The sequence below is a fragment of the Bubalus kerabau genome, chromosome 5 (genome assembly GCF_029407905.1).
Source record: "Bubalus kerabau isolate K-KA32 ecotype Philippines breed swamp buffalo chromosome 5, PCC_UOA_SB_1v2, whole genome shotgun sequence".
In the NCBI taxonomy this organism is placed as follows: domain Eukaryota; kingdom Metazoa; phylum Chordata; class Mammalia; order Artiodactyla; family Bovidae; genus Bubalus; species Bubalus kerabau.
Genome location: NC_073628.1, coordinates 135,196,599 through 135,218,682, shown reverse-complemented (window position 1 = coordinate 135,218,682; position 22,084 = coordinate 135,196,599). Strand labels below are relative to the sequence as shown.

The following is a 22,084-nucleotide window of genomic DNA, read 5'->3' as shown; positions in this document are numbered from 1 at the left end:
CATCGTGTTTGGAATCTGAGCCTTACATGGCCCTGGTGATCTGTGTGGTAATGGGTAAGTCTTTTGTGTTAGAACAGTACAGACTCGCACAAGGGTTTCCTAATGCACTTGTTGCTTCTCCTTTTACCCCAGATGGCGGGCTGGGCGCCGTCCCCAGCCGTCCCGACTCTGACAACAGGAGCAGCGTCACGGAGCGGACCCCTGCAGCCCCGCAGAGCGCCATTCCTGCCTCTTCAACCAGGAGAGTGAGTGTGTGCGGTTAATCTGGGTATTGCCCCCGTTGCGGTGATATAATTGTAAAGACCGTAAAGATCCAGTCGTGCCTGTTTTTCTTATTTGAGTACAGTTGACTTACAGTATGTGTTTCAGTTGTACAGCAAAGTAATTGTATATGTATATGTAACTTGCATATGTATCTTTTACCAGATTTTTCCATTATGGATGATTACCAAGTGTTGAGTAGAGGGTGCCAGTGTTACATACAGTAGGGCCTTGTTACTTTATATATTTTTGTTGTTTAGTTGCTAAGTTGAGTCTGACTGCAACCCCCATGGACTGTAGCCCTCCAGGCTCCTCCGTCCATGGGGTTTCCCAGGCAAGAATACTGGACCGGGTTGCCATTTCCTTCTCCAGTTTTATATGTAGCAGTGTATATATGTTAATCCCCAATTCTTCATTCATCCCTCACACCCCTTCTCCTTTGGTAACCGTGAGTTTATTTTCTGTCTGTGAGTCTGTTTTGTAAAATCGTTTTTTTTTTTTTCTCATTCCACACACAAGTGGTGTCGGGATACGTGTCTCTCTGGCTGCACGTAGTCCGATCATCTCTCGGTCCGTCAGCGTCGCCACAGATGGCGTTAGTTCATCCCTTTCTGTGGCTCTGTCATGGCCGAGTGTTGATCACATCGTGTACTGCATCTCCACGTGCCCCCCATCACGGCGTGCTCAGGCTGCTGTGACGGGGGGCACAGATGGGGTGGCTTACGCGTCGAGGTCTGTGTCCCACTGTCCAGAGGCTGGAAGTCCGCCGTCACGGTGCTGGCAGGTTCCATCCGTGGCGAGGGCTCTCTTCCTGGATCTCAGACAACCCCCTGGTCTCCAGATGCTGGCACCCTGGGTGTCAGGGCATCAGGGTGTGGGTCTGGGGGGTGGACACAAGCAATGCGTTCATGACTTGCCCGCAGTGTGTTTTAAAGAACTCAGAAACCATCGCCTGGCGATGTGGCTGCCGTGTGCGGGGTGGCCAGGCGCCAGCAGCCTGGGACCAGGGGAGTGCTGCCACGGTCTGTCATCCCGAGTCTGAGGTTGGGGCGCACGGGTCACAGTTGGGCTGGGTGGAAGCCAGGGCGCAGTGACGAGCACGCGTGTCTTCACTCTCCCTCCATGGGTGAGGTCTGTGCAGCTGCTGGCAGGAGGGCAGAGGTCGGAGGGGCTGAGGGCCAGCGGCCTCCCTGGCCTCGTCAGCCTGAGGCTCACCGCAGGGGAGCTGGCACATGCTTCGGCTGAGGTGCTGGGAAGCGCCGTGCTTCTGCAGGCGCTCCCTCACTTGCTGGCCCCTTGGCGCCTCCCGTGGGGACCAGGAGGCAGATGCTCGGCTGCTCTGCATTCGGGCGGCCCCGGCAGGACGTGGTCCTCACTCCGTTGTGAGGAGTGTGATCGGATCACCCGCTCTTTAGGAGGAAAAGGACTGGGTTAGGAAAGCCACCGACACACACCCATGCCACTTGGCTCAGAAGATGCTGGGGGAGCCCGGACGGCTCTTAAAGAGCCCACAGGGTGCTTCTGCAGAGCCCCTCGGAGGGGCGTGCACGAAAGAGCAGATCTAAGCACGGCGAGGCCTCTGCTGCGTCCCGCTGTGCCAGCAGCAGGGCTGGCCTGGTTCTGGGGCGGGCCCAGCACTCCGGCGGGGCCCCCGCGGCCAGGGAGGCGGTGGGCTGCCGGTCCCCGGGCCAGCCGCGCCTCAGCCTGTCTGGCTGACTCCGGTCTGTGATGTGTTCTGTGGTTTGTGGAAGTGAGATGCTTAAGGACAGTGTAAGCTTTCCGTGAACCTTTCTTTTTTAACGTTAACATTACTTTTTAATGAAATGATAGTAATGAAAACGGTCATTCATTTTTGAAAGCTGTTCTCTTGGCAGAATTTAAAACCTGGCAACCGTATAACTTCTGCCATTTTTTTCTTTTTGATTTTGCTGCTTCTTGAAATCTGAAATGCTTAGAACTGTTGATTGTATCAGATCAGCTGTTTTCTTGAAGCAGCTCGAGTCTGGGTGGAGAGGCCTGCGGTGTGCGTCAGTGTTCCTTAAGTCGGCTCACCACAGCCCCGTCACAGGGCCGTGGCCCGCCTGAGTCCCCCAGGGCCCACGTGTTGCAGGAGGGTCAGCGCTCAGCAGGCTCACAGGTGGGCGGGTGGAGGCTTGGAGACGGGCAGGCCGCTGCCCCCGGCCCTGTGTCAGCCCTCACCCGGCTGGTGGGTCCTCTGTTGGGTGGGCGCCCTGCGAGGGCTGGGAGCTGCTGGGGGGTGGCCGTGGCGCCCGGCCTGCTCTGGGCCCCCTGCCCTCCTCACGTTGCCCTTGCCGCTCGGCCAAGGATGGGAGGAGCCGTCGGGACCTCACCTCCGATGCCCCTTCCCTCTAGCCCTCCAGCCTCTTCAGCAAGCTGGAAGAGACCAGGGACGAGTCTCCGTGTTCGTGGAGGCTGGGCCTCAGGAAGACCGGCAGCCAGAACGTGCTGAGCGAGGCCGCTGGGGCCAGGGAGGCCCTGCGGGACCGGGGCGCATCTGTCCACCGCTCGGCCTCCAGCCCCCGCATCTCCGCCCTGATGGACAACAGAGAAAAGGTGCGGTGTCCTTCGGTGGCAGTTCAGCCTCGGGGACAGACGGAGACAGTATCTAGGGCCTAATCTGGTTCTGGAAGTACGGAGTCTGTAAAAGGAGACAGGCGTGTTGACCATCGGGTAGCTGTTTGCTTGCGATGATTTGGTTGTCCAAGAAAGAAAAACCCTTTTCCTTTTGGCCTGCCTTCTGTTCATCCTTCCCTTCCGTCGTCCCCTAGGGCAGAAACTTGAGAGCGTGCAGGGATATGGCCTAAAACGTTCTCTGAACCAGCACCAGTGGCTTGTTCTCTTGGTGTTCAGAAGCAGAGTTCCTTAGTTGGGCTTTCAAGCCTAATGAAGCTCGGGCAACTGAACACTTAGAAAACAAACTTCCACATCCACTTCCCTGACTGATGGGTGTATGCGGGGGCTGAGCTCTCACCCGCTGTTCCCTGGGAGCTGCGTGTTCCTGGTCTTGAGATGGTCCCGGTTTCACGGGGCATGCTGGCGGCTTGTCTGAGAGGCCAGGTCTCCTCCGAACACAGCCCCCTCAGTCAGCCCTGTGTTTCTGGAGACGCTCGGGCTAGGGTGTCAGCACGTCTGTTGTGCCTGTGGCTACCTTTCAAGGCAGAGAACGTCAGAGCACAGCTTGTCTCTGGCTTTTCAGAGGTCCCCTTTTGGTGGGACCTGCTGCTGTTCCCTTATTTGATCGTCCCGGCTTTTCCCAAGAGAATTCTCTCCCTACGTGTTGGCGTCTAACGGAGGAGAGCTGGGAATAAGCCTTTGTTAATACCGCTCGAGCAGGAGTTGGTGTTGAGTCTGGAAGTAAATCACACAGGTGTGTAAGCTCTGCTTCGCTGCCCCAGTGTGTCAGGGCGGGCCTTCTCTGTGCTTCACTTGTTTTGACTTTGCAGGAGAGAGAAACCAGAAGCGCCTTGAGCTCACTGGGGCTGCGGAGGCCGGGCAGCACTAGCGACCTTGAGGAGAAAGAGAACAGGTACTGGCGTGCCCCGCCCCCTGTCCGGGACCCCCAGCCCCACCCCCCAGTCCAGTGCGGGGTCCCCGACCCGCCAGGGGGCTTGTGTTTGTGCACAGCGGGCTCTGAGAAGGGGGCTCAGTGTCCACGCGGGTCTCTCAGCACAGGGCCTGGCCCATGGGCAGCACTAGAAACCTTGTTACAGAATGGAGTGAACAGCTAGTTTGTGCGTCCGTGTTAAGATGAGTGTGGGAACTGTGACCTATGTCGCGTCTCAGAGCCGCCCGCGGGCTGGAGCCGGCTCCGCAAGGCGAGATCCTCTCCCTGCGGCCCGGGCGCCGCCTGGTCCACCCAGGCCTGCTGGAGCGGCCTGCACTTTCCACAGTCCCCTCCTTGGAAGGGCTGCTGGGGGACCTGGGGAGGCAGAGGCCCAAGCTGCCAGCTGGGGGTGAGCCTCTCCTGGGTGTGCGCCCTGCTGTGAGCCGAGGGGCTGCTTCTCCTGGACGCTCATCCTGTCCATCCCCACTCCCGCTCTGCTTGCTTGGAGTGACCTGCCCTGGGCTGACTCGCCAGCCTTTCTAAACGAGGAGCAAAGTGACTGTTCCTTCCAGAAGCTCCAGACCCTGGGAGCGAGGCCTTGGTCCCCAGTGAGGAGGGCTGGCCCTGAAGTGGGTGAACGGGCAGACAGAGATACTGAACCGGTCCTCCGTCTGTGCAGGGAGCAGCGGAGTCCGCAGACAGGCCCTTGGAGGGCGTCCCGCGTGCCCCTCTGCCGCGCTCCCCGTCCACCCCGCCCCTAGCGTGGCGGGAGGCAGCGGCCTCAGCGCCGCCCTGTCTGTTGCCTCTGCAGAGAGTCGGCTGCTAACCTGGTGCGCAGTGGCTCCCAGCCCCGGCAGCCCTGGAGGGACGCAGCCAAGGGGAGCGAGACCCCGCAGACGGCCGCTCCCTCGACCTACGTGTCGACCTTCCTGAAAAGGTACCTGCCCCTCACTCTGGCTGTGGACAGATGGGTAGTGACTGCATGCCTTTTTACACCTAATTAGCATCACAAAAGTGAATCAAAAAATAATTGCTTTTAGATTTCTTGGGATTAACATCTTAAGTAATTTTAAATTAAAATTAATTTCTTTTCCTAACTGAATTAGAGTAAGCTAATTCCAACTTCTCCCCACAGAGAGATCTGAATACACACTCCACCCTTTCAGTCCTGTGCAATCTGCAGCCACTTTGGCTCCCAGCAGTGTCTGAGCGGGACTGAGCTTAAGCCCCAGCCTCGTCTCCAGTCTCACCTGGGGAGCGGGGAGGCAGGGAGGGGCCCAGAGGGTGTAAGGGGAGATGGGGACGGTTTTTTTATTTAAAAGTCTTGTATCGAAGCCTCTTCATTCAGGGACTTGAGTTGTTGTTGTTTTTTATGACTTTAATGGCCCTCAGATCCATCAAGATGTGAAAGTCGCAGATGTGGTGCAGAGAAGGCGCCCGGGTCCCCTGCCCCTCTCTCACCTGTGTACCCCTCCCTGCAGTCACTTTCTTTGCCATGTACCAGCCAGCAAGCAGCGCGCCCCTGCCAGAGCCCTGAAGCTGTAAGACACAATTAATATTTCAGTTTAAACTTTGCTGCTCCTGTGGAAGAATCTGACTCTCGTGGCTTCTGAATCCTCTCTTCGCTCCCGCTTCCTTGCCCTCCACCTGCCTCTTCACGCCACAGCCTTCATCATTAGGCGTTTTGGTGCTTGGTCGGCTGCCCTAGATACAGGCTTTGGCCACAGACTGTGTTTGGGATAAAAACTGTTTTCGTTTGCTTGGAAGAATCTTACCAACCAGTTAACATCGGAACGTGGGCACCGTTCTGAAACCAGAGAGCCACTGCAGCCTTTTGAGACTGCGGCTCTGCAGATGCGCCCTGTAAGAGGAGGCTCAGCTTGCACAGTGTGCCCGCCCGGTTCAGGGGTGCACCGGAAGCTTGTCCCACAGCCTCCGTGCTTCTGGCTTTATTGAGGCTGTTGCCTGTTTGTCTTCAGGGGCGAGGCCTTAGTGTGAATAGGTGCTTTACTGCTCCTTACGGTTGGATCCAGGACTAAGAAAAGTTCTCAAGGAGAATAATGTCCTAGACCTTGGAAGGGCGAGGCTGTGTTCGCTCTTCAGGCCTGGTGGGGTACTGTGGCAGGCTGGGGCTTCCACGTCCACGTCTCAGCGGACGCATGGAGGGAGTAGCGTTCGGTGGGCAGATGTCGTCTGCACAGTCTTGGTGAGCCGAGAGCTGGGCTGGGGGTGCCGCTTCTCTGTAGGGCGGGAGCACGCTTCCTTGTGTGAGCGAGTCTGAGAGAGCAGATCTTACTTTATGACCTTTCAAAATGAAAGAAACATACGCAGTCGCTGTTTCAGACAGAAAGCGTGAGGAGGTATTTGTCATTCTTAGACTATGCCAACTCTCAGAAACTTCCCGTTTGCCGTTCTAGGCAGAAATTCCTTTTGTACAGCCAGTAAGATGCGTCTTTTGCCCAAGAAGTCTTCCTGACCGTTTCTGCTCACACCCCCAGATTGCTGTTATGGTCAAGTTTTTAAATAAATTCAGACTCACATGATTGCCTGCCGCAGTTGAGGTGGTGGTTGTGTGTCTCGGTGGAGCAGAGAAGCTGAGCTCCGCCGCCTCCCGGGTGCTGCCATGTAGACGTGGACCCCTGACCCCTAGGTGCCCTGGCCTCTGGCCGCTCTCCGCTCTGCGCTGAGTCTGTTCCACAGCATCTCCAAGCTTTTGCAGCGGTGCTTCTGTCTCAGGGAGGCCTCTGGGCTCGCATGACTTTCTGTCCTAGGGGTTATCGGAGTCTTTTCCAGCCTCCCCTCTCAGGCCCACTCCATCCACGCATTCTGCTTCCTCCTGTTGCACCTCTTCTCCTGTCCTCCCCTCTGCAGGTGATGGACGAGGCCTGCTGGCTGCAGGCCCAGCGCGGGTCAGGCTGGGTCCCTCTACTCCCAGCGGCTGCGTCCTCTCCTCTGCCCAACTTCCTTGAAGTGCCCAGATGGGCGGGGAGGTGGCGCTGGGCGGGTGGTGAGCCACGCGTCCTGGAGGAAGTGACAGTGCGTCCTGTGCTGGACATAGTGGCCCCTCCGTCTCCACCTTTCAGCCCATCGCAGCCCACTCCTGCCGCCTCCCTCCTTGCCGGGGGTTTGTCCAGCTCCGGGCGGCCGGCAGCCCGCCTCCCGCTCTGCTCCACGCAGGGCACACTGCTGGTGTGTGCACCACGGCAGGTAAGCGCTGGGCCGCCGGCAGGCCTCAGGTGCGGCTTGGCAAGCTCGGGTTAGGTGTGTGTGGGTGCGGCAGCCGCCCCAAGGCTGCCTGTCCTTCCACGGAGGGGCGTTCAGGCTTCAGCTTAATACGACTGCTTTCACTTCTCAGTAGCCCTGCAGCCCGGACCGCGAGTCCAGGCTCAGACTGTGTGGTAGATCGGAGGTCACAAACATCCCATCTTTCACCTACATTTTCTGTAGTGCCAGTAGGACTCTTCTGTGTTTCTTTCTGGAGGACAGCGTCCAGACCCCGGTGCGCAGGAGGCTCGGTCCTGCACCGGAAGCGCTCGGGCCGCGGTGAGGTCGTGGCGCTGGTCGTCTCTGTCCCAGCCGAGTCTTCCTGGCGTCCGGCCCGTCCGAGCAGCAGCTGGGCGGGCGGCGTGTGACGTGGCGCGGAGCGTCCGCCGCGGCTGTAGCTGGTGTGACTGTGGTCAGAGCCCTTCCCCGGGTGCGGCCAAGGCCGCTCTGCTCCCGTCCTTGCAGCTGGCGCAGGCAACGAAGCGTCAGCGAGGGCGGTGCCGCCCGCGCCCGTGCTGGGGCCGCCTGATGCTGTCCTCCTGGCGCGGTGCTGCCTGCTGCTGGGCGCTGCTCACAGCCCCCGTGTGACCGTGCGCACACGCGCCAGGCCCCACTACAGTGCGCTTGCAGAGGGTGCTAGCCTGTGGGGACAGCCGTGTTCTCCCGCATGTGGCGACGCTGAGGCAGAGAGGCTCCCGCGAGCTCAGAGCGTGGCCTGGGGGCGGAGCGGGGGGGGGGGGGGAGGCGGAGGAGGCGTAGCAGCTGCCCTGTGTTGAGCCCCAGTCTGGGCCAGGCATGGGGCTCGTGCCGAACAGCGTGACATCAGGACTTGGTTCACTCACACGTACAGTACACCTGGTAATGGGGACTGCGGTGTGATGAGTCTTCATTTTCCCCCTCAGTCAGGACGGTCCCGAGACAGGGCTGGCGCGTGGCTCGAGTCACGGGTTGGAGCGGCTTCCGTTTCCGGGGTCGCCTCATGGTCCAGAGCGTGGCTTCCGTTTCCGGGGTCGCCTCATGGTCCAGAGCGTGGCTTCCGTTTCCGGGGTCGCCTCGTGGTCCACAGGAGCTGCTCGAGTTCTCGCCATCACGGCTGCATTCTAGGCCATTCGAGGGAGGACGAGGAGACGGGGCTGTGTGCCAAGAGGGAATGCCTCTGAACTGAGAATTTCCCCCAAAGCACTAGCTTTCTGCTTAAGCCTCGCTGGCTCCCTCCCGCAGCCAGGGAGACTTTGACGCGTGTGGATTCTTCACCAGGCACGTGGCTGCCCTGAGCCATAGGGGCCTGGAGTGAGTAGCATGACTGTGGGTGTGTCCTGTTCGGTCCTGAGGAGCCCCCCAGCTTGTGAGCGGCGGCCTCACTTTACAGATGAGGAAACAGACCCAGAGTGCAGCCATCTAACCACGGCCACCAGGACGGAAGGAGCAGAGGCGGGCTGAGCCTGGGTCTGTGCATTTCGGGGCTCTTCTCTTTTTCACTTTTTTGTTTCCACTGAGTTTATCTTTTATTCTGGGCACTAAGTGTTCCACAGGTTTGTCTTATTTAATCTCACAAGACCTTGCACTTGTAGTCATCATTATCCCTGTCTTAGAGGGCGAGAAATGGGAGAGGTTAAGCTTGGCCCCAGGTGGTTCCAGAGCCCTGGAGCTTTTCCTCTTCGGATCCCAGCAGTCTGTAAAATTATGCACTTCAAAATACTAAAAATCATATTCTGTAATTTAACAAAATAAAATCCTTGGCATTTCTCCAGCATAAGAAATTGCAGAGATCAAAGCATGTTATTAACTAAGCAGAATTTCATGTGAGGTTTTGATGATTGTAAATTTTTTATACCTTTGTTTCTGGTTAATTTTATTAGTGCTTCCTGGAGACTTATACATCTTGGAAGTCTGAGAAATTATTTGCCTTCACTTTAATAAAAAAAAAAAAAAGTGAAATCTCACCTTTTTCCTGAGCTATTAACTGCTTCTGGAGAAGTGTCTTGTGTTTTTTAGATACCAGTTCAGAACTGTTCTATTTTTATCCTTGCATCTAGGTACCGTATTGGTAGTTTTATGATCTGATCATTCTTTCAAGCTTATTATAATGTGATTATTTGAAAATGAGCTTATAGCTACTTAAAGCATTTGTGGTAGTTGTAATTAGGTGAAAAAAACACAGATTTTTAGCATTTATTACTTCCATTGCTTCCCCATCTCTGTGAGTATCAATTTTGGGTCTCTGTTACCCCAGCAACAAGCTGTGACATCACAAACGATAGCTTTTTGGGTGCAGAGCCAATGGCTGCTCTCAAGTCTTTGTTAAGAAACAAAGATCTTGTTTTCATGTAAATGAGTGTAATTGCACAGCTTGCCGACAGGAAGTCTGTCTCAGGGTTGCGCGTAGGATCCCGTTAGTTTCTGTTGGGTCACTCGTGTCTGCAGTTGTGAATGTGGACAGTCGGGTGCTTGCTCCGCTAGGTGAGGTTGCAGAGTGGCTCTGGGCGATCCGGGAAGACGGTCGTCTGCCTGCCTGGTGTCGGCCGCGGCCCCTCGGGGCTCCCTGCCTGGGGCTGCGGGCGGTGTAAGTGGCCTCAGTGTCGTCTCTGTGTGTGTGTGTGTGTGTGTGTGAGTGTGAGTGTGTGAGTGTGGGGACCAGGTCTCTGTGTGTGTGAGTGTGTGAGTGTGTGAGTGTGGAGACCAGGTCTCTGTGTGTGTGAGTGTGAGTGTGTGAGTGTGAGTGTGAGTGTGGGGACCAGGTGGTGCTCAGGAGGCGTCCAGAGCACTCGCGTGTCTGTTACTACTTGTGCCATAGCTGATTAAATGACATTTTTTTGTATCTCAAATAAAATTTTTTTTTCCTTTTTCCTGAAACATAACTCCTTAGGCAGAAGATGTCAGATTGAAAGCATAATCACTGTTGTAAGATTTAAGAGCTCAGAATTAAGAAAACAGACCAACCACAGACAAATTCTGAGCAAGAAGATTCTCTGGGCAAGCCCTCCTCAAGGCTCTGCCTCTGCCAGGGCGGTGGTGTGTGTGTGTGTCTGTGTGTGTGTGTGTGTGTCTGTGTGTGTGCGCGCGCTGACTGTTCCCTTTCTGCTATGTCCTCCTGACTTCAGGACCCCTCACAGGTCCCAGGGCGGTGGTGTGTGTGTGTGTCTGTGTGTGTGCGCGCGCGCTGACTGTTCCCTTTCTGCTATGTCCTCCTGACTTCAGGACCCCTCACAGGTCCCAGGGCGGTGGTGTATGTGTGCTGACCGTTCCCTTTCTGCTGTGTCCTTCTTGATTTTAGGACCCCTTACAGGTCCCAGGCCGACTCCACGGCAGAGAGAGCCGACGGCGTTGCCTGCAGCAGCCCGCTCTGTGTGATCACGAACCGCCCCCCGCCCAGCACTGCCAGTGGGGTTCCAGCCGCCACGCTGCTCTGCGCCCCTGGCCCCGAGCCCTCTGTGGAAGCCAGGCAGAGGAGGAGGTGTGTGGCCCCTGCCCCCTGTGGGCTCTGCTCTGCGGCAGGAGGCGGGAGGTGCAGGGTGGGCGGCGACAGTGAGCCCCCAGCTCAGAGGCTTCTTGGAGACAGAGCTTTCTGGTGCGGCTCGGGTTTGTACTCTGCCTCTTGGAGACTTTCGGTGGAGATTTTAACTACTTCTGATGATTTAACGTACATACTTCTTCTGTTACGGATACAGGCGTTTCTTCTGTCTCCTCATCTTATGGAAGAGAGGCCCCTCTCAGGCCCTGTCTCCCCTGGCGCTGCAGCGCCTGAGCATAGGGAAGGGTCTCGGGCCCGCACTGCGCGGCCCGTGCCGACCTCTGGCAGCAAAGGAGAGCAGGGATGTGATAAAAGGCTCCAAGAAGCAGAGCTCGATGTGCGGTGGGGATTAATTTGAAAAGAATGTCAGAAAAGGCAGTGGACAGTGCGTGACGAATGGCGGGGGTCAGTGGCTGGCTGTTCTGTAGACTTAACTGGAGGGGTGGAGGGAGCAGCCGAGAGCTGACCTCAGAGACTTTAGGGAGGAGCTGAGAGAGCTGACTCCACACTTAGGGTGGAAAGCGAAGAAGAACTAGAGGCTCTGATGAAAGTGAAGAGGAGAGTGAACAAGTGGCTGAAAACTCAGCATTCAGAAAACTGAGATCATGGCATCTGGTCCCATCACCTCACGGCAGATAGATGGGAAACAGTGAAAACAGTGGCAGACTTTATTTTTCTGGCTCCAAGATCACTGCAGATGGTCACTGAAGCCTTGAAATCAAAAGACACTTGCTCCTTGGAAGAGAAGTTATGACAAACTTAGACAGCATATTAAAAAGCAGAGACATTACTTTGCTAACAAAGGTGTCTCTAGTCAAAGCTATGGTTTTCCAGTAGTCATGTATGGATGTGAGAGCTGGACTATAGAGAAGGCTGAGCACCAAAGAATTGATGCTTTTGAACTGTGGTGTTGGAGAAGACTCTTGAGAGTCCCTTGGACTACAAGGAGATCCAACCAGTCCATCCTAAAGGAAATCAGTCCTGAATATTCACTGGAAGGACTGATGCTGAAGCTGAAGCTCCAATACTTTGGCCACTTTGCGAAGAACTGACTCATTGGAAAAGACCCTGATGCTGGGAAAGATTGAAGGCGGGAGGAGAAGGGGCCGACAGAGGATGAGATGGTTGGATGGCATCACCAACTCGATGGACATGAGTGTGAGTAAGCTCTGGGAGTTGGTGAAGGACAGGGAAGCCTGGCGTGCTACAGTCTGTGGGGTCGCAAAGAGTCAGACGCTGCGACTGAGCAACTGAACTGAACTAAGCGTCGGGCCTGAGAGACCTTGGAGTATCGACTGAAATGGATAGGCCATTTTCTCCCACTTGATGAAGTGGTGAAAAATAGAATGCATTCCATTTGGGAATTGAAGACTGAAGACATAATTATCCCTTTTTTAAGACTATAAAAAGAAGTGAAATGTTAGCAAAATTTAGATTCCAGTTTGACTCCATTTCATTCTGAATATCCAAAAAGGAGTGTTGTGTTTGTGAGTGTGTGCACATGTGTCGCAGGTCAGAGCGTCTTTTCATCTACAGATACAGTGAGTTATACGCTCTAGATACGTGTTTATTGTAAAGACAGCTCAAAGGCATGTCTTTTGAGACGAAATGGAGGAAGATAAGTTGAAAAAGTGCTTTTCTTCTTCGTTTTGTTCCTTTCTTTTTCCATTATTTACATGAAACTTGAAGAGATTCTATTCTCTGGGCTAACAGGGTGCAGAGCCAACAGTTGTCGTCTTACGATGGACGTCCAGCCAGGACAGGTTAGTAAATCGGATCTTCAGTATTTGCTGTTTGTGCATCTCGTAGCTCAGACATGAGTCAGATGCTGTTAGTTTCATCCAGAGACTGAATGCGAAAGTCATCTTTCATTTGCTGAAAAAAAAACTCCCTTTGAAAACTGCTCCTGAGTGGAGACAAGTGAAATGGGTTAAATCCACCGTTGGGACCACGGGCCCTGAAGGACGCTGAGCCAGGGGCTGCAGGCTGCCCCGCTGCTGCTCGGGAGCCGCAGGGAGAGCAGGGGACACGGCGACGGTCTGCCGGGGCTTTATAACCTCTGCGCGGCAGCCTGCTGTGGACTGTGGGCTTGCTTCAGGAGTCTCCTGCGATCCGCACTATTTACTGAGTAACAGCTCTGCACCACATGCTGTATGGAATGCGGTGCGTTTCCTCAAGGAGCAGTGCGCATAAAAGAATTAAGTCAAGGTGCCTTACAGAGGACTCCTGGGGGCTCAGAGAAAGTCAGGCCAGGAGTGCAAGGCCCGCCCTGTTGGGAGCTGCGGGGAGCGGGTGCGCACTCCAGGCAGCGCATGCAGGCTCTGCAGAGGAGCCGCACACGAGGTGCTCCGCGCTCCAGAGGCCCTGGAGGAGACTGACATGTGGAGGGTGCTGGCCAGGGTGGTCCGGGCTGAGGCCCCAGGGCAGGCCGGGGCTGCGAGGGGCGGGCGGCCACAGCTCTGAGGAGTGCGGGCTTGCGCTCAGAGCCGTCATCGACTTCAGGAAGAGTGTTCTGAACACCTTGCAGAGATATGCGTCACACAGTGTGTGAGTTGCCAGGCGCGATCAACCTGTCCACCTTAAAGCCTTTCTCACGTCGAGAGGAACCCAGCTCCTCACTCTCGGCCCCGGGTCCCCCCTTCTTCACTCCCTGCTCCTGCCCTCTGTCTCTCTGGAGCTCCCCACCTGGACCATCGCCCCAAAGTGCAGTCCGGGCGTGGTCTTCCGTGACTGGCTTCTTTCCCTGGCCTGGTGTCTCCAAGGCTCTCTGTGCTGTGGCGTGCATCAGGACTTTTCTTCTTTGTGTGGGTGAACACTGTCCCATTGGATGGCTATCCTGCATTTTGTTTGGCATTCATAAGTTGCTGGACATCTGGATTGGTCCTGCCTCTTGGTTATTATAAACATTCAGGTACAAGCTTCTGTGTGGGTATATGTTTTCATTTCTCTTGGGTGTATACCTCAGTGTAGAATTTCTTAGTCATCTGTCCATAGAAGATTTTAGCCAAAATAATAATAATAACTTGGTCTGACTTACATTTTTTAAAACTCTGCCTTTTGAGCTCTGGTTGCAACGTTGCGTGTGGAGTGGACAGGGAGGAATGACGGGGAGGGGGTGAGGCGACCCGTCGGGGCCTGTGCAGACAGGGGAGCGGGGCGCGTGGAGGGGGGCGGTGGCCGTGGCGGGACAGGACGAGGAGCCCCCTCGGGGCAGCTCCAGCAGTGCGGTAGGTGGGCCCGCAAGGACCCTGTTCCCCGGTCAGCGTAGCAGAGTGTGTCTGAGCGAGGAAGAAGGAAAGGAAGCTCCCAGGGGGCAGACGTGAGGAGGCCCCAAAAGCCAGAGTGGTCTGCGTGGCCCGGGGCAGCCTGAGGCCTGGGGGCTGGAGACGAGGATTTGGTGCCCAGTGTGGACGCAGGACGCCGGGCTGTGGGCCTGAGTGGGTTTAGACCGTTCATCAGGAGCCCATCTGGGCTGCCTGGGTCCCGGCCCCTGCTCCAGAAAAGAGAGGTCTAGGCAGGGATGGAAAACTCTCGATTTTAAAGAATACATACGTATATGTTTTCTTCTTCTTCAGGTTCTTTTCCATATTAGGTTATTACAAGATACTGAATGTAGTTCGCTGTGCTTACGGTAGTCTTTGTCATCAGAAAAATCTCCTTTGGGCTGTTTTTACTACGCATGCAGTTTGGAAACCCCATGCCAAGAATCTAACGTAGGATCCAGGTGTGTACTCTGGAAGCCTGGGGGCCAGCATGGCACACACACGGCCGAAACTACCTCGAAAAGAAGCACGTGTGCAGCCTGGGGTCTGAGGCGTTTCCGTGCCGCGGTCCCCTCCAGAGACGCCCTCACAGGCAACGCTGCGGGCGCTGGGGCAGGTGTGTCCCTCGAGGGTGTGCCCAGAGCGGGGTCCGGGCCTGCGAGCTCCGGCAGAAACCGCAGACTGTGCCTCGACCGTCACGTCAACACAGTCAGCCCGCAGGGTTTTATTGGAGCCCCGCTGGAGGAGTGTGACCTGGAAGACCGTCTCAGGAGGCCCCGAGGACGGTTCTCCCGTCGGAGGTCCTGGCACAGCAGGGCTGTGAGGTTTGGGACACAGGCCGTCTGTCCATCCACGACGTCTTACTGGCGGTTGGCACGACCCAGGTCCGCTCATCCTCATTGCCCCATCCAGGGGCAGGGCTCTCTCTGAGGGGCTGTCTTGTCAGGGCTGCTGCTGCTGCTGCTGCGTGTAGTTGAGCAGGCGTTTCTGCCGACAGAGGTTTGGTGTGTGTGAAAGGCAGACACTGCACGGTAGAGAGGGAGGGGCCAGAGGACAGAGACCGCAGTTTTATGCCCGAGTCCTTCTTGTCTTGCCATGGAGGGTGAGTTCTTCGCGGCGAGGGTGGCTGGGGGCAGCTGTAAAAGGCAGGTCTCTTGTCTTGCCATGGAGGGTGAGTTCTTCGCGGCGAGGGTGACCGGGGGCAGCTGTAGAAGGCAGGTCTCTTGTCTTGCCATGAAGGGCGAGTCTCCTCGCGGCGAGGGTGACCGGGGGCAGCTGTAAAAGGCAGGCCTGTAGGCAGAGCAGTCAGGTGAGGGGCTGGGGGCGCTTCTCGGGACAGGAGGCTCTGCTGCACGCTCGTGTGTCCAATAGTGCTGTGTGAGCGTGCTGCAGCCTCGCAGTGAGACTGCCGTGCGCCCGGCGGAGGTGTCAGGAGGCGTGGTCCCAGCAGAGCTGGCCCGTGTATCCCTGGGGAGGCCAGCAGGCCGCCCGGAAGCCGCGGGTCCGAGGTCGGGCGTGTGGACGGGCCAACCGCACAGTGCGGCTCGGAGGCGCAGGGGAGCTGCCCACAGAGGTGCCGGGCTTGAGTTTTGAGGGGTCGGTCATGGACGGTGGGTGGTAATTTAGAGGGAACATGAGACACGCAAGGAACAGGTGACTGTGCCTGACGCTGTGGGAGGTAAGGCCGTGCGGCATTTGCCCCAAGTGTCTTCTGTGAAGCAGGTCTAGATGAAGTAGTGCTCTGTGGCTAAGTGAGCTTGTCACCCTGCGGTTCAGACGGTGAACAGGCTTCCTCTCCAGCCTCAGGGCAGGGAGGGTGAGCATCTGCAGCCTTCCCCACTTTCTGTGTCTGCGGAATCCTTGTGTTTTCACAGGAGCCCCAGTGGTATTCCGCTGGGATAATCTGGAGACTGGTTCCCGAGGGGCGGGCAGGGCTGGTGGTGTCGTGTGTCTGTGCTGAGAAGCCTGAGCTGCTGCTCTCAAGGCTGTGGGCTGGAGTGTGTTCAGCTCGGGAACGACTCGATCAAATAAAACATGCCATTTAAGCCTTTACAGAATCAAAGTCATTCAATTTCTCCTTCAGACAAACACAGGCTGAAAGAGAAACAAATCACATGTTTTGCAAACAACCAAATTTTCCTTCTGAGAAAACATGCTGGGTGCTCACTCTTGCCCTGACGCGCAGCGTCGTCTGAAGTCGGGTCCTCGCGGAGGTATTCCGGCTCCTGCTGGGAACTGGAGGCCTGGAGCCTGTGTTTACGGGTCCCGTCGGAGACGGACAGTGTCGGGTCCATGGGCCTTCAGACCGGTCACAGCAGGACCTGACCGGGGAAACGTCATCTTGGGAAACATCGCCATGTGCAGCGTCACTGCAGCCTGTGAAGTGGGGTGTGGGTCGCCGTGCCCGGTGGACTGGCTCTCCCTTTCTGAGCTGGCTCCGTGGCTCGGTGGGTGCAGGAGCAGCCCCCTGTGGGGCCCTGCGCTCAGCCTGCGAGCTGCAGACAGGGCGACGGGCGTCAGTGCAGGGGCTGGCCCAGGGCACGGCTGCGGCGCCACGTGGTGACCACACGGGAAAGGTTAGCACCGGGCTCTTCTCAGGGATGAGGCATAACTTACGTTTGCTGCATTTTCCAGGGTTGTGGAGTGATGGAGTGCTCCTGCTGTGACGGTGCTGGAGGGCCGGCGAGCCCGGAGGACAGGCCTCCGTGAGGACGTGAGGGCCGGCGAGCCCGGAGGACAGGCCTCCGTGAGGACGTGAGGGCCGGCGAGCCCGGAGGACAGGCCTCCGTGAGGACGTGAGGGCCGGCGAGCCCTGAGGACAGGCCTCTGTGAGGGCCGGCGAGCCCGGAGGACAGGCCTCCGTGAGGATGGGAGGGCCGGCGAGTCCTGAGGACAGGCCTCCGTGAGGACGTGAGGGCCGGCGAGCCCGGAGGACAGGCCTCCGTGAGGACGTGAGGGCCGGCGAGCCCGGAGGACAGGCCTCCGTGAGGACGTGAGGGCCGGCGAGCCCGGAGGACAGGCCTCCGTGAGGACGTGAGGGCCGGCGAGCCCTGAGGACAGGCCTCCGTGAGGACGTGAGGGCCGGCGAGCCCGGAGGACAGGCCTCCGTGAGGACGTGAGGGCCGGCGAGCCCGGAGGACAGGCCTCCGTGAGGACGTGAGGGCCGGCGAGCCCGGAGGACAGGCCTCCGTGAGGATGTGAGGGCCGGCGAGCCCTGAGGACAGGCCTCTGTGAGGGCCGGCGAGCCCTGAGGACAGGCCTCCGTGAGGATGTGAGGGCCGGCGAGCCCGGAGGACAGGCCTCCGTGAGGATGTGAGGGCCGGCGAGCCCGGAGGACAGGCCTCCGTGAGGATGTGAGGGCCGGCGAACCCGGAGGACAGGCCTCCGTGAGGATGGGAGGGCCGGCGAGCCCTGAGGACAGGCCTCCGTGAGGATGTGAGGGCCGGCGAGCCCGGAGGACAGGCCTCTGTGAGGATGTGAGTCTGAAGGGCCCGCAGTCCTTGAGGAGCAGCCTTAATAGTTAAGTGGTTCCAGACGCCGTATGCAGGAGTCTAGGTAATTTATGATTTTGTTGCATAAGCTCAGGTCAGGACCTCTGGAAATTTATTACCTTTGAGAAGGATACAATCTTAGATTTACAAAGTTTCTTTTTTTTTTTTTCCCCTGAAAAGCACCCCTGTGCCTGGCACATTCCTGTTATCCGATGGAAAGGAAGGGGGTTACGGCCCCAAGTTGCAGGTGGAAATGCCAAGGCCCAAGAGCATCGAGGTGGGCAATGGGGGCCATGTCTCAAGCCTCTTTTCCTCCCCGTTGAACTTCCTAACCATTTCTTATTTTGGATTTAAAATAAAAAAAAAAAGGTTCAGTCCCGGGGCTAGCCCGGCTGCACCTGTGACGCGGGCACAGCCATCTCCACCTCACGGCCCTCCAGGCCTGCACCCCGTTCCGGGGCTGCTCCTGGGCCTGAAGGCCCCCGGGGCCGTGGGACTGTGTAGGGTCACTGGACCGAGGCGTGGCGGGGAGGGCACGTGGCCGGAGCAGCTGCCGCGCAACCCGCAGCCTCAGGCTTCCCTTAGCAACCCTGTAAACAGCCCTGCGCTAATATTAGAGCACCCGCCTTTGGTCCTCTCCAGCTTTCCCCTCCCGCGAGCCCCAGCCCTGAATTTTACGTTCTTTTTTTTTCTTGGCGCGCTTTTCTTTTCTTATAGAAGTAGCCAAAATGGTTGCTCTCTACATGAACTGAAATTATTTGTCTTTCCCCAGTAGCTCCCACGCACTTGCTTTGCGTGGTCTGTTTACAGCCGAGTTGGGCACACCACATGGGTTGACCTTCCTGAATTCTTTGGGGTCTTAGCAAGCTGGGCAGTTACTCTGCTGAGTGAAGCTGTCAGCAGATTAATTTGGCCTCATCTTTGGAATGTGAGAGATTTAAACCAAGTAATTAAACTCTGAGTCATGGTTTTTTAAAGCTGTTTGACTCATCTCTCAGGATCCATGCTGAAGACAAGGCAGTGGTCAGCTCGAGGAGAGGTACTCTGAAAAGGGGTTCCCAGCTCCTCCAGCCTCTGAGCTTTGTTCTGAAATGAGTGTTTCCTTTGCCTACGAGGCTGGGTAGCTGTCGGTCCATGCCTGTCTCTGGCCGCGCTGCGGGTTGCTGGGTTGCTTGTGTGGTGAGTTACCACGTTGACTTACTGGCCGTTAAAGACTACACTTGCCTGACCTGTTTCTTGCGTGTCAGGAGGTTGTTTGTGCGTTTGGTCACCAAGCACACGCCTTGCCATGCAGCGTCGAGTGTCACTGGTTTGGGGGCGCCTTTCGTGTGTCCCGAGCTCCGACAGCCACCCCGTCGTTGCCGCTGTGGCCCCTGCACCTGCCCGAGTGTAGTCCCAGGCGCTCGGGCACCTCGCCTGGCCACGTGCCCCGCAGGCACAGGGTGTCCGGGTCTGCAGGCGCCTCCCAGTGACTGTGGAGGGATGTCTTCAGCCGGTGGGGAGCACACGTGGCAGCCCTGCCTGTCCTCCTCAGGGTGAAGTGGGGTCCTGCCGTCACCGCCGGCTCACATCCGATGCCGCAGGGCATGAGTCAGCCAGGGGGAGACACAACTGGTCTGGGTTTAAGAGCGCCAAGTGGGAAGGAACTGCTAGCGTGTGTAGGGTTTCTTTTGGGGCTGATCCCAGTGTTTTAAAATTGACTATGGTGTTGATCGCGTAACTTTTAATATACGGAAAGCCGTTGAGGGGAGCACTTGAGTGGAGGTGTGGCACATCCTGGCTCCGGGAAACTGTCTAAACATAGCACGGTGGTGTCCAGCCCCCTCAGCAGCTCTGGGAAAGCAGGCCCGGGCAGTGCCTGCCGAGGGCTGCTGCAGTGAGGCTGAGGGGCCGGGCAGGGAAAGGCCGTTTCTGTCGCTGAGTGCAGCCCCTGAGACACGCACTCATTGGGTCCAGAGACAGCGGCGCCTGTCACGTGGTTGCTCAGCACCGCTCAGCAGTTCAGGAGTGGGGCTCCCAGAGCGCCCCCTCCCCGCGGGACGTCCATGTCCCGAAGGGCCCAGGGCCGCTGCCCCTGCTCCCAGCCCCGCAGCGCCAGTGCTGGGCCCGTATCAGCCCTGAGGTCACAGCTAATCTCCTCCTGATAAGGGGGTTCTTTTTTCAGAGCTGTGAGTGCTCGTGCCCGGTGGGAGGGACCAGAATGTTGGGCCCTCACTCAAGCCGCCCCCACCCCGTACCAGGTGATTTTCCCATGTTAGGAAAATGGTCGCTTGCAACAACCTCACGAAATGAGCTCTAGTGTTTACTAGGGGAGGGCTGCAGAGGGGCAGCCACCTGTCCATTGAAAAGCAGGCTCTGGCAACGCTGCTGCCAGGCCCAGGTGTGTGGCGGTGTGTCCGGGTGCCCAACCTCTCCCCTCTGTGACTTGACCTGGCAGCAGAGTCCTTGCCGCCCCTGGATTTACAGAAATGGGAGGCGCGGGAAGTGGATCTTGCTGCTCTGGGTTTGCGGCCAGCTGGCGTGCCACCCCGGGCCCCCGCGAGCACGGGGCCTGAGTGCGGGAGCGGCGGGTGAGTCTGCCGGAGACCCTGATGGCTGGAGCCTTTTCCGCTGTCCGCTCTCCCCTCCGGTTCTTCGGGAGGCGGGTGGGTGTGCACGCTGCTCGGGTGCCATGGTTGGGGCTGGAAGTGGTGAGGCCAGGATGCGGTGTGGGTCAGAACCCGTGTGGACCCTCGCTGGTGTTTCCTCCGTCCCAGGGAGTGTGAGCACGCGCGCTGACTCAGGGTCTGCTGGTGGAGGTCAGGGAGGCAGAGGGCAGGTGGGAGTTTGGGGAAGAGGAAGCGTGCTGTCCTCCTGAGATAAGCGTCGGTGACGTCACACTCAGCGGGCCAGCAGTGCTCAGATGCTGGTTGTGTGGTTGTGCTGCTTCATCTTACGCGTCACATAGTGTGAACTTTAAGTGAATAAAACACATGAGATATTTACCTCAGTTAGAGAAGCTGGTGTGGGTGTGTGAAGGTATAGGCCACCATTTGAGTTGGCCTTTGAACAGGAAATCCTAAAGCGAAGAGACTGATGCGTTGAGCTCGGGGTAGAAGCTCTTCGCCTGCTACAAACCTGACAGTCGGTTGAATCTTAATGGCAGTGAACGTTTTCCCGTGTGTGTGAGTTGTCCCCTCATGGTCTTGGGTGCGCAGAGGACCAGATTCCAGACAGAATTCAGAAGGTACCGGATCAGGCCGTGCAGGAGACTCTGCTGCTGGGTCGTCGGTTCGGCCCGTGGAGTCGCTGCTCGTGGGACCTTCTGGACTCGGCCTCCCGGAGCCAGACCCTTCCGTCCCTGCTCCTCCTGTCCCCCTGCCCCGCGTGTCTTTGGCGGTTGCCCCACTTTACGTTGCAGGTAGCAAGCCCAGACGTCCCCGAGTGTGTCTGACGTCCATGCCGACCCTTTGTTCTTTGACGGCCGCTGTCCCCTTCTCTGCTGAACCAAGTTCTGTTCTTACTGGGAGAGCTCCTGGTATCAACCCCGCTGTGGCTCTGTTCCCCCAGGCCCGGCCGAGGTCAGGGTTCTCTCCCCGTGTGCCTCTGTGGCCCTGTGCTCAGGCTGGCCCGGCTGACGCTGCCGCCGCCAGGGGAGCTCCAGGCGCTGGTCCTGCCGCAATCTCCGCACAGCACGAAGGTGTCGGGTGGGGGCGGCAGCGTGCTGCTGTGCAGTGACCCCCGTGTCCAGCGGGGGGCAGCAGAGGCATGCGTGGTGACCGTGGTGACTCGGGAAGGCAGCCTCCCAAGACCCTGCTGCTCCGTGTTTGGGTCGTTCCTTCCTGGGGGTGTCCGGGCTGGTGGACACTCCTCCTGGTGAGAGCGGCAGGCACAGGGGAGGGTTCCCGGGCCCTGCACCTGGAGGTTGCCTTTTAACTTAGCTCCGGTCCGCCTGGAGTCCAGAGGTGGCTGTCCCGCCGGCCACACGCTCACTGCTGTGCCGGAGGCTGTGGGTTTAAAACGAGAGCCTTGCTGCTTTGTGCCCCGAGACCGGGGATGCCAGGTGCCCACCTCGGAGGCCATGAGGGAGCAGACTGTCGGGGGCGGGGGGTGTATTAGGCGCTCGGAGAAGAAGGCGGGTTGTGTAGGGTGGGTGGTCCTACACATGACCTACCTAGAGAGGGTCATGAAGTGAGGGGGACCCAAGCTGCCTAAAGATGAGAAAGGCCTAGACAGGTGAGGGGATTAATATTTGTGAACACCTAGTATATGCCAGTACCCCCAGATGCATTCAGCCTTCATAACTGTGAGATGAATAGTATTATTTCTTGGTACATATAAGAAAGTTAAGGTGGACTACGGTCCTGCCCACAGTTACAGAGCCTGTAATTGGCAAAGCCAGGGCTCAAAGCCAGGCCTCTGGGACGTCACCGCCCCCTGCTCTGACCCCGCGGGGCAGCGTCCGAGGCACCAGTCTCCACTGGGCCCTGGGCACGTGAGCTGGCAGTGTGGGCGCAGGCCTAGGCACTCCAGACGTTCTGATTTTGAAGGACATGAATATGTGTCCTCGGAGAACCCACTTCCGAGAACAAAGACTGAAAGCTCTCTGTCCCGTCTGAGGCCGAAGGGCATGCAGGGCTCCTGGAAGCCGCTTGCTGCGTCCTAGGCGGGTGCACGGTGCCCTCGGGGGTGCTCCAGAGCCTGGGGGGCACCTCTTTCTACGTTAACAAGAGCTGAAGAGCTGGGGTTG

General features: G+C 57.6%; 1 protein-coding gene across 17 annotated transcripts in view; it reads left to right on the top strand.

Moving 5' to 3' along the window:
* PPP1R12B (protein phosphatase 1 regulatory subunit 12B) overlaps positions 1–22,084 on the top strand; it is a 171,280-nt gene that overhangs the window by 62,881 nt on the left and 86,315 nt on the right. For 11 of the 17 annotated variants that reach the window (XR_008715147.1, XM_055583202.1, XM_055583200.1 and 8 more), the window contains 5 exons: positions 133–245; positions 2,635–2,835; positions 3,726–3,808; positions 4,638–4,763; positions 10,365–10,544. Coding sequence is in view for 15 of the 17 variants with exons in the window: in XM_055583202.1 (XP_055439177.1) it covers positions 133–245; positions 2,635–2,835; positions 3,726–3,808; positions 4,638–4,763; positions 10,365–10,544 (703 nt within the window). In the remaining 2 variants the exon portion in view is untranslated. Of the gene's footprint in view, positions 1–132; positions 246–2,634; positions 2,836–3,725; positions 3,809–4,637; positions 4,764–5,218; positions 6,375–10,364; positions 10,545–17,104; positions 17,420–22,084 lie in introns of those variants that run through there. The other 6 variants (XM_055583204.1, XM_055583211.1, XM_055583199.1 and 3 more) reach the window with 5 other exon arrangements.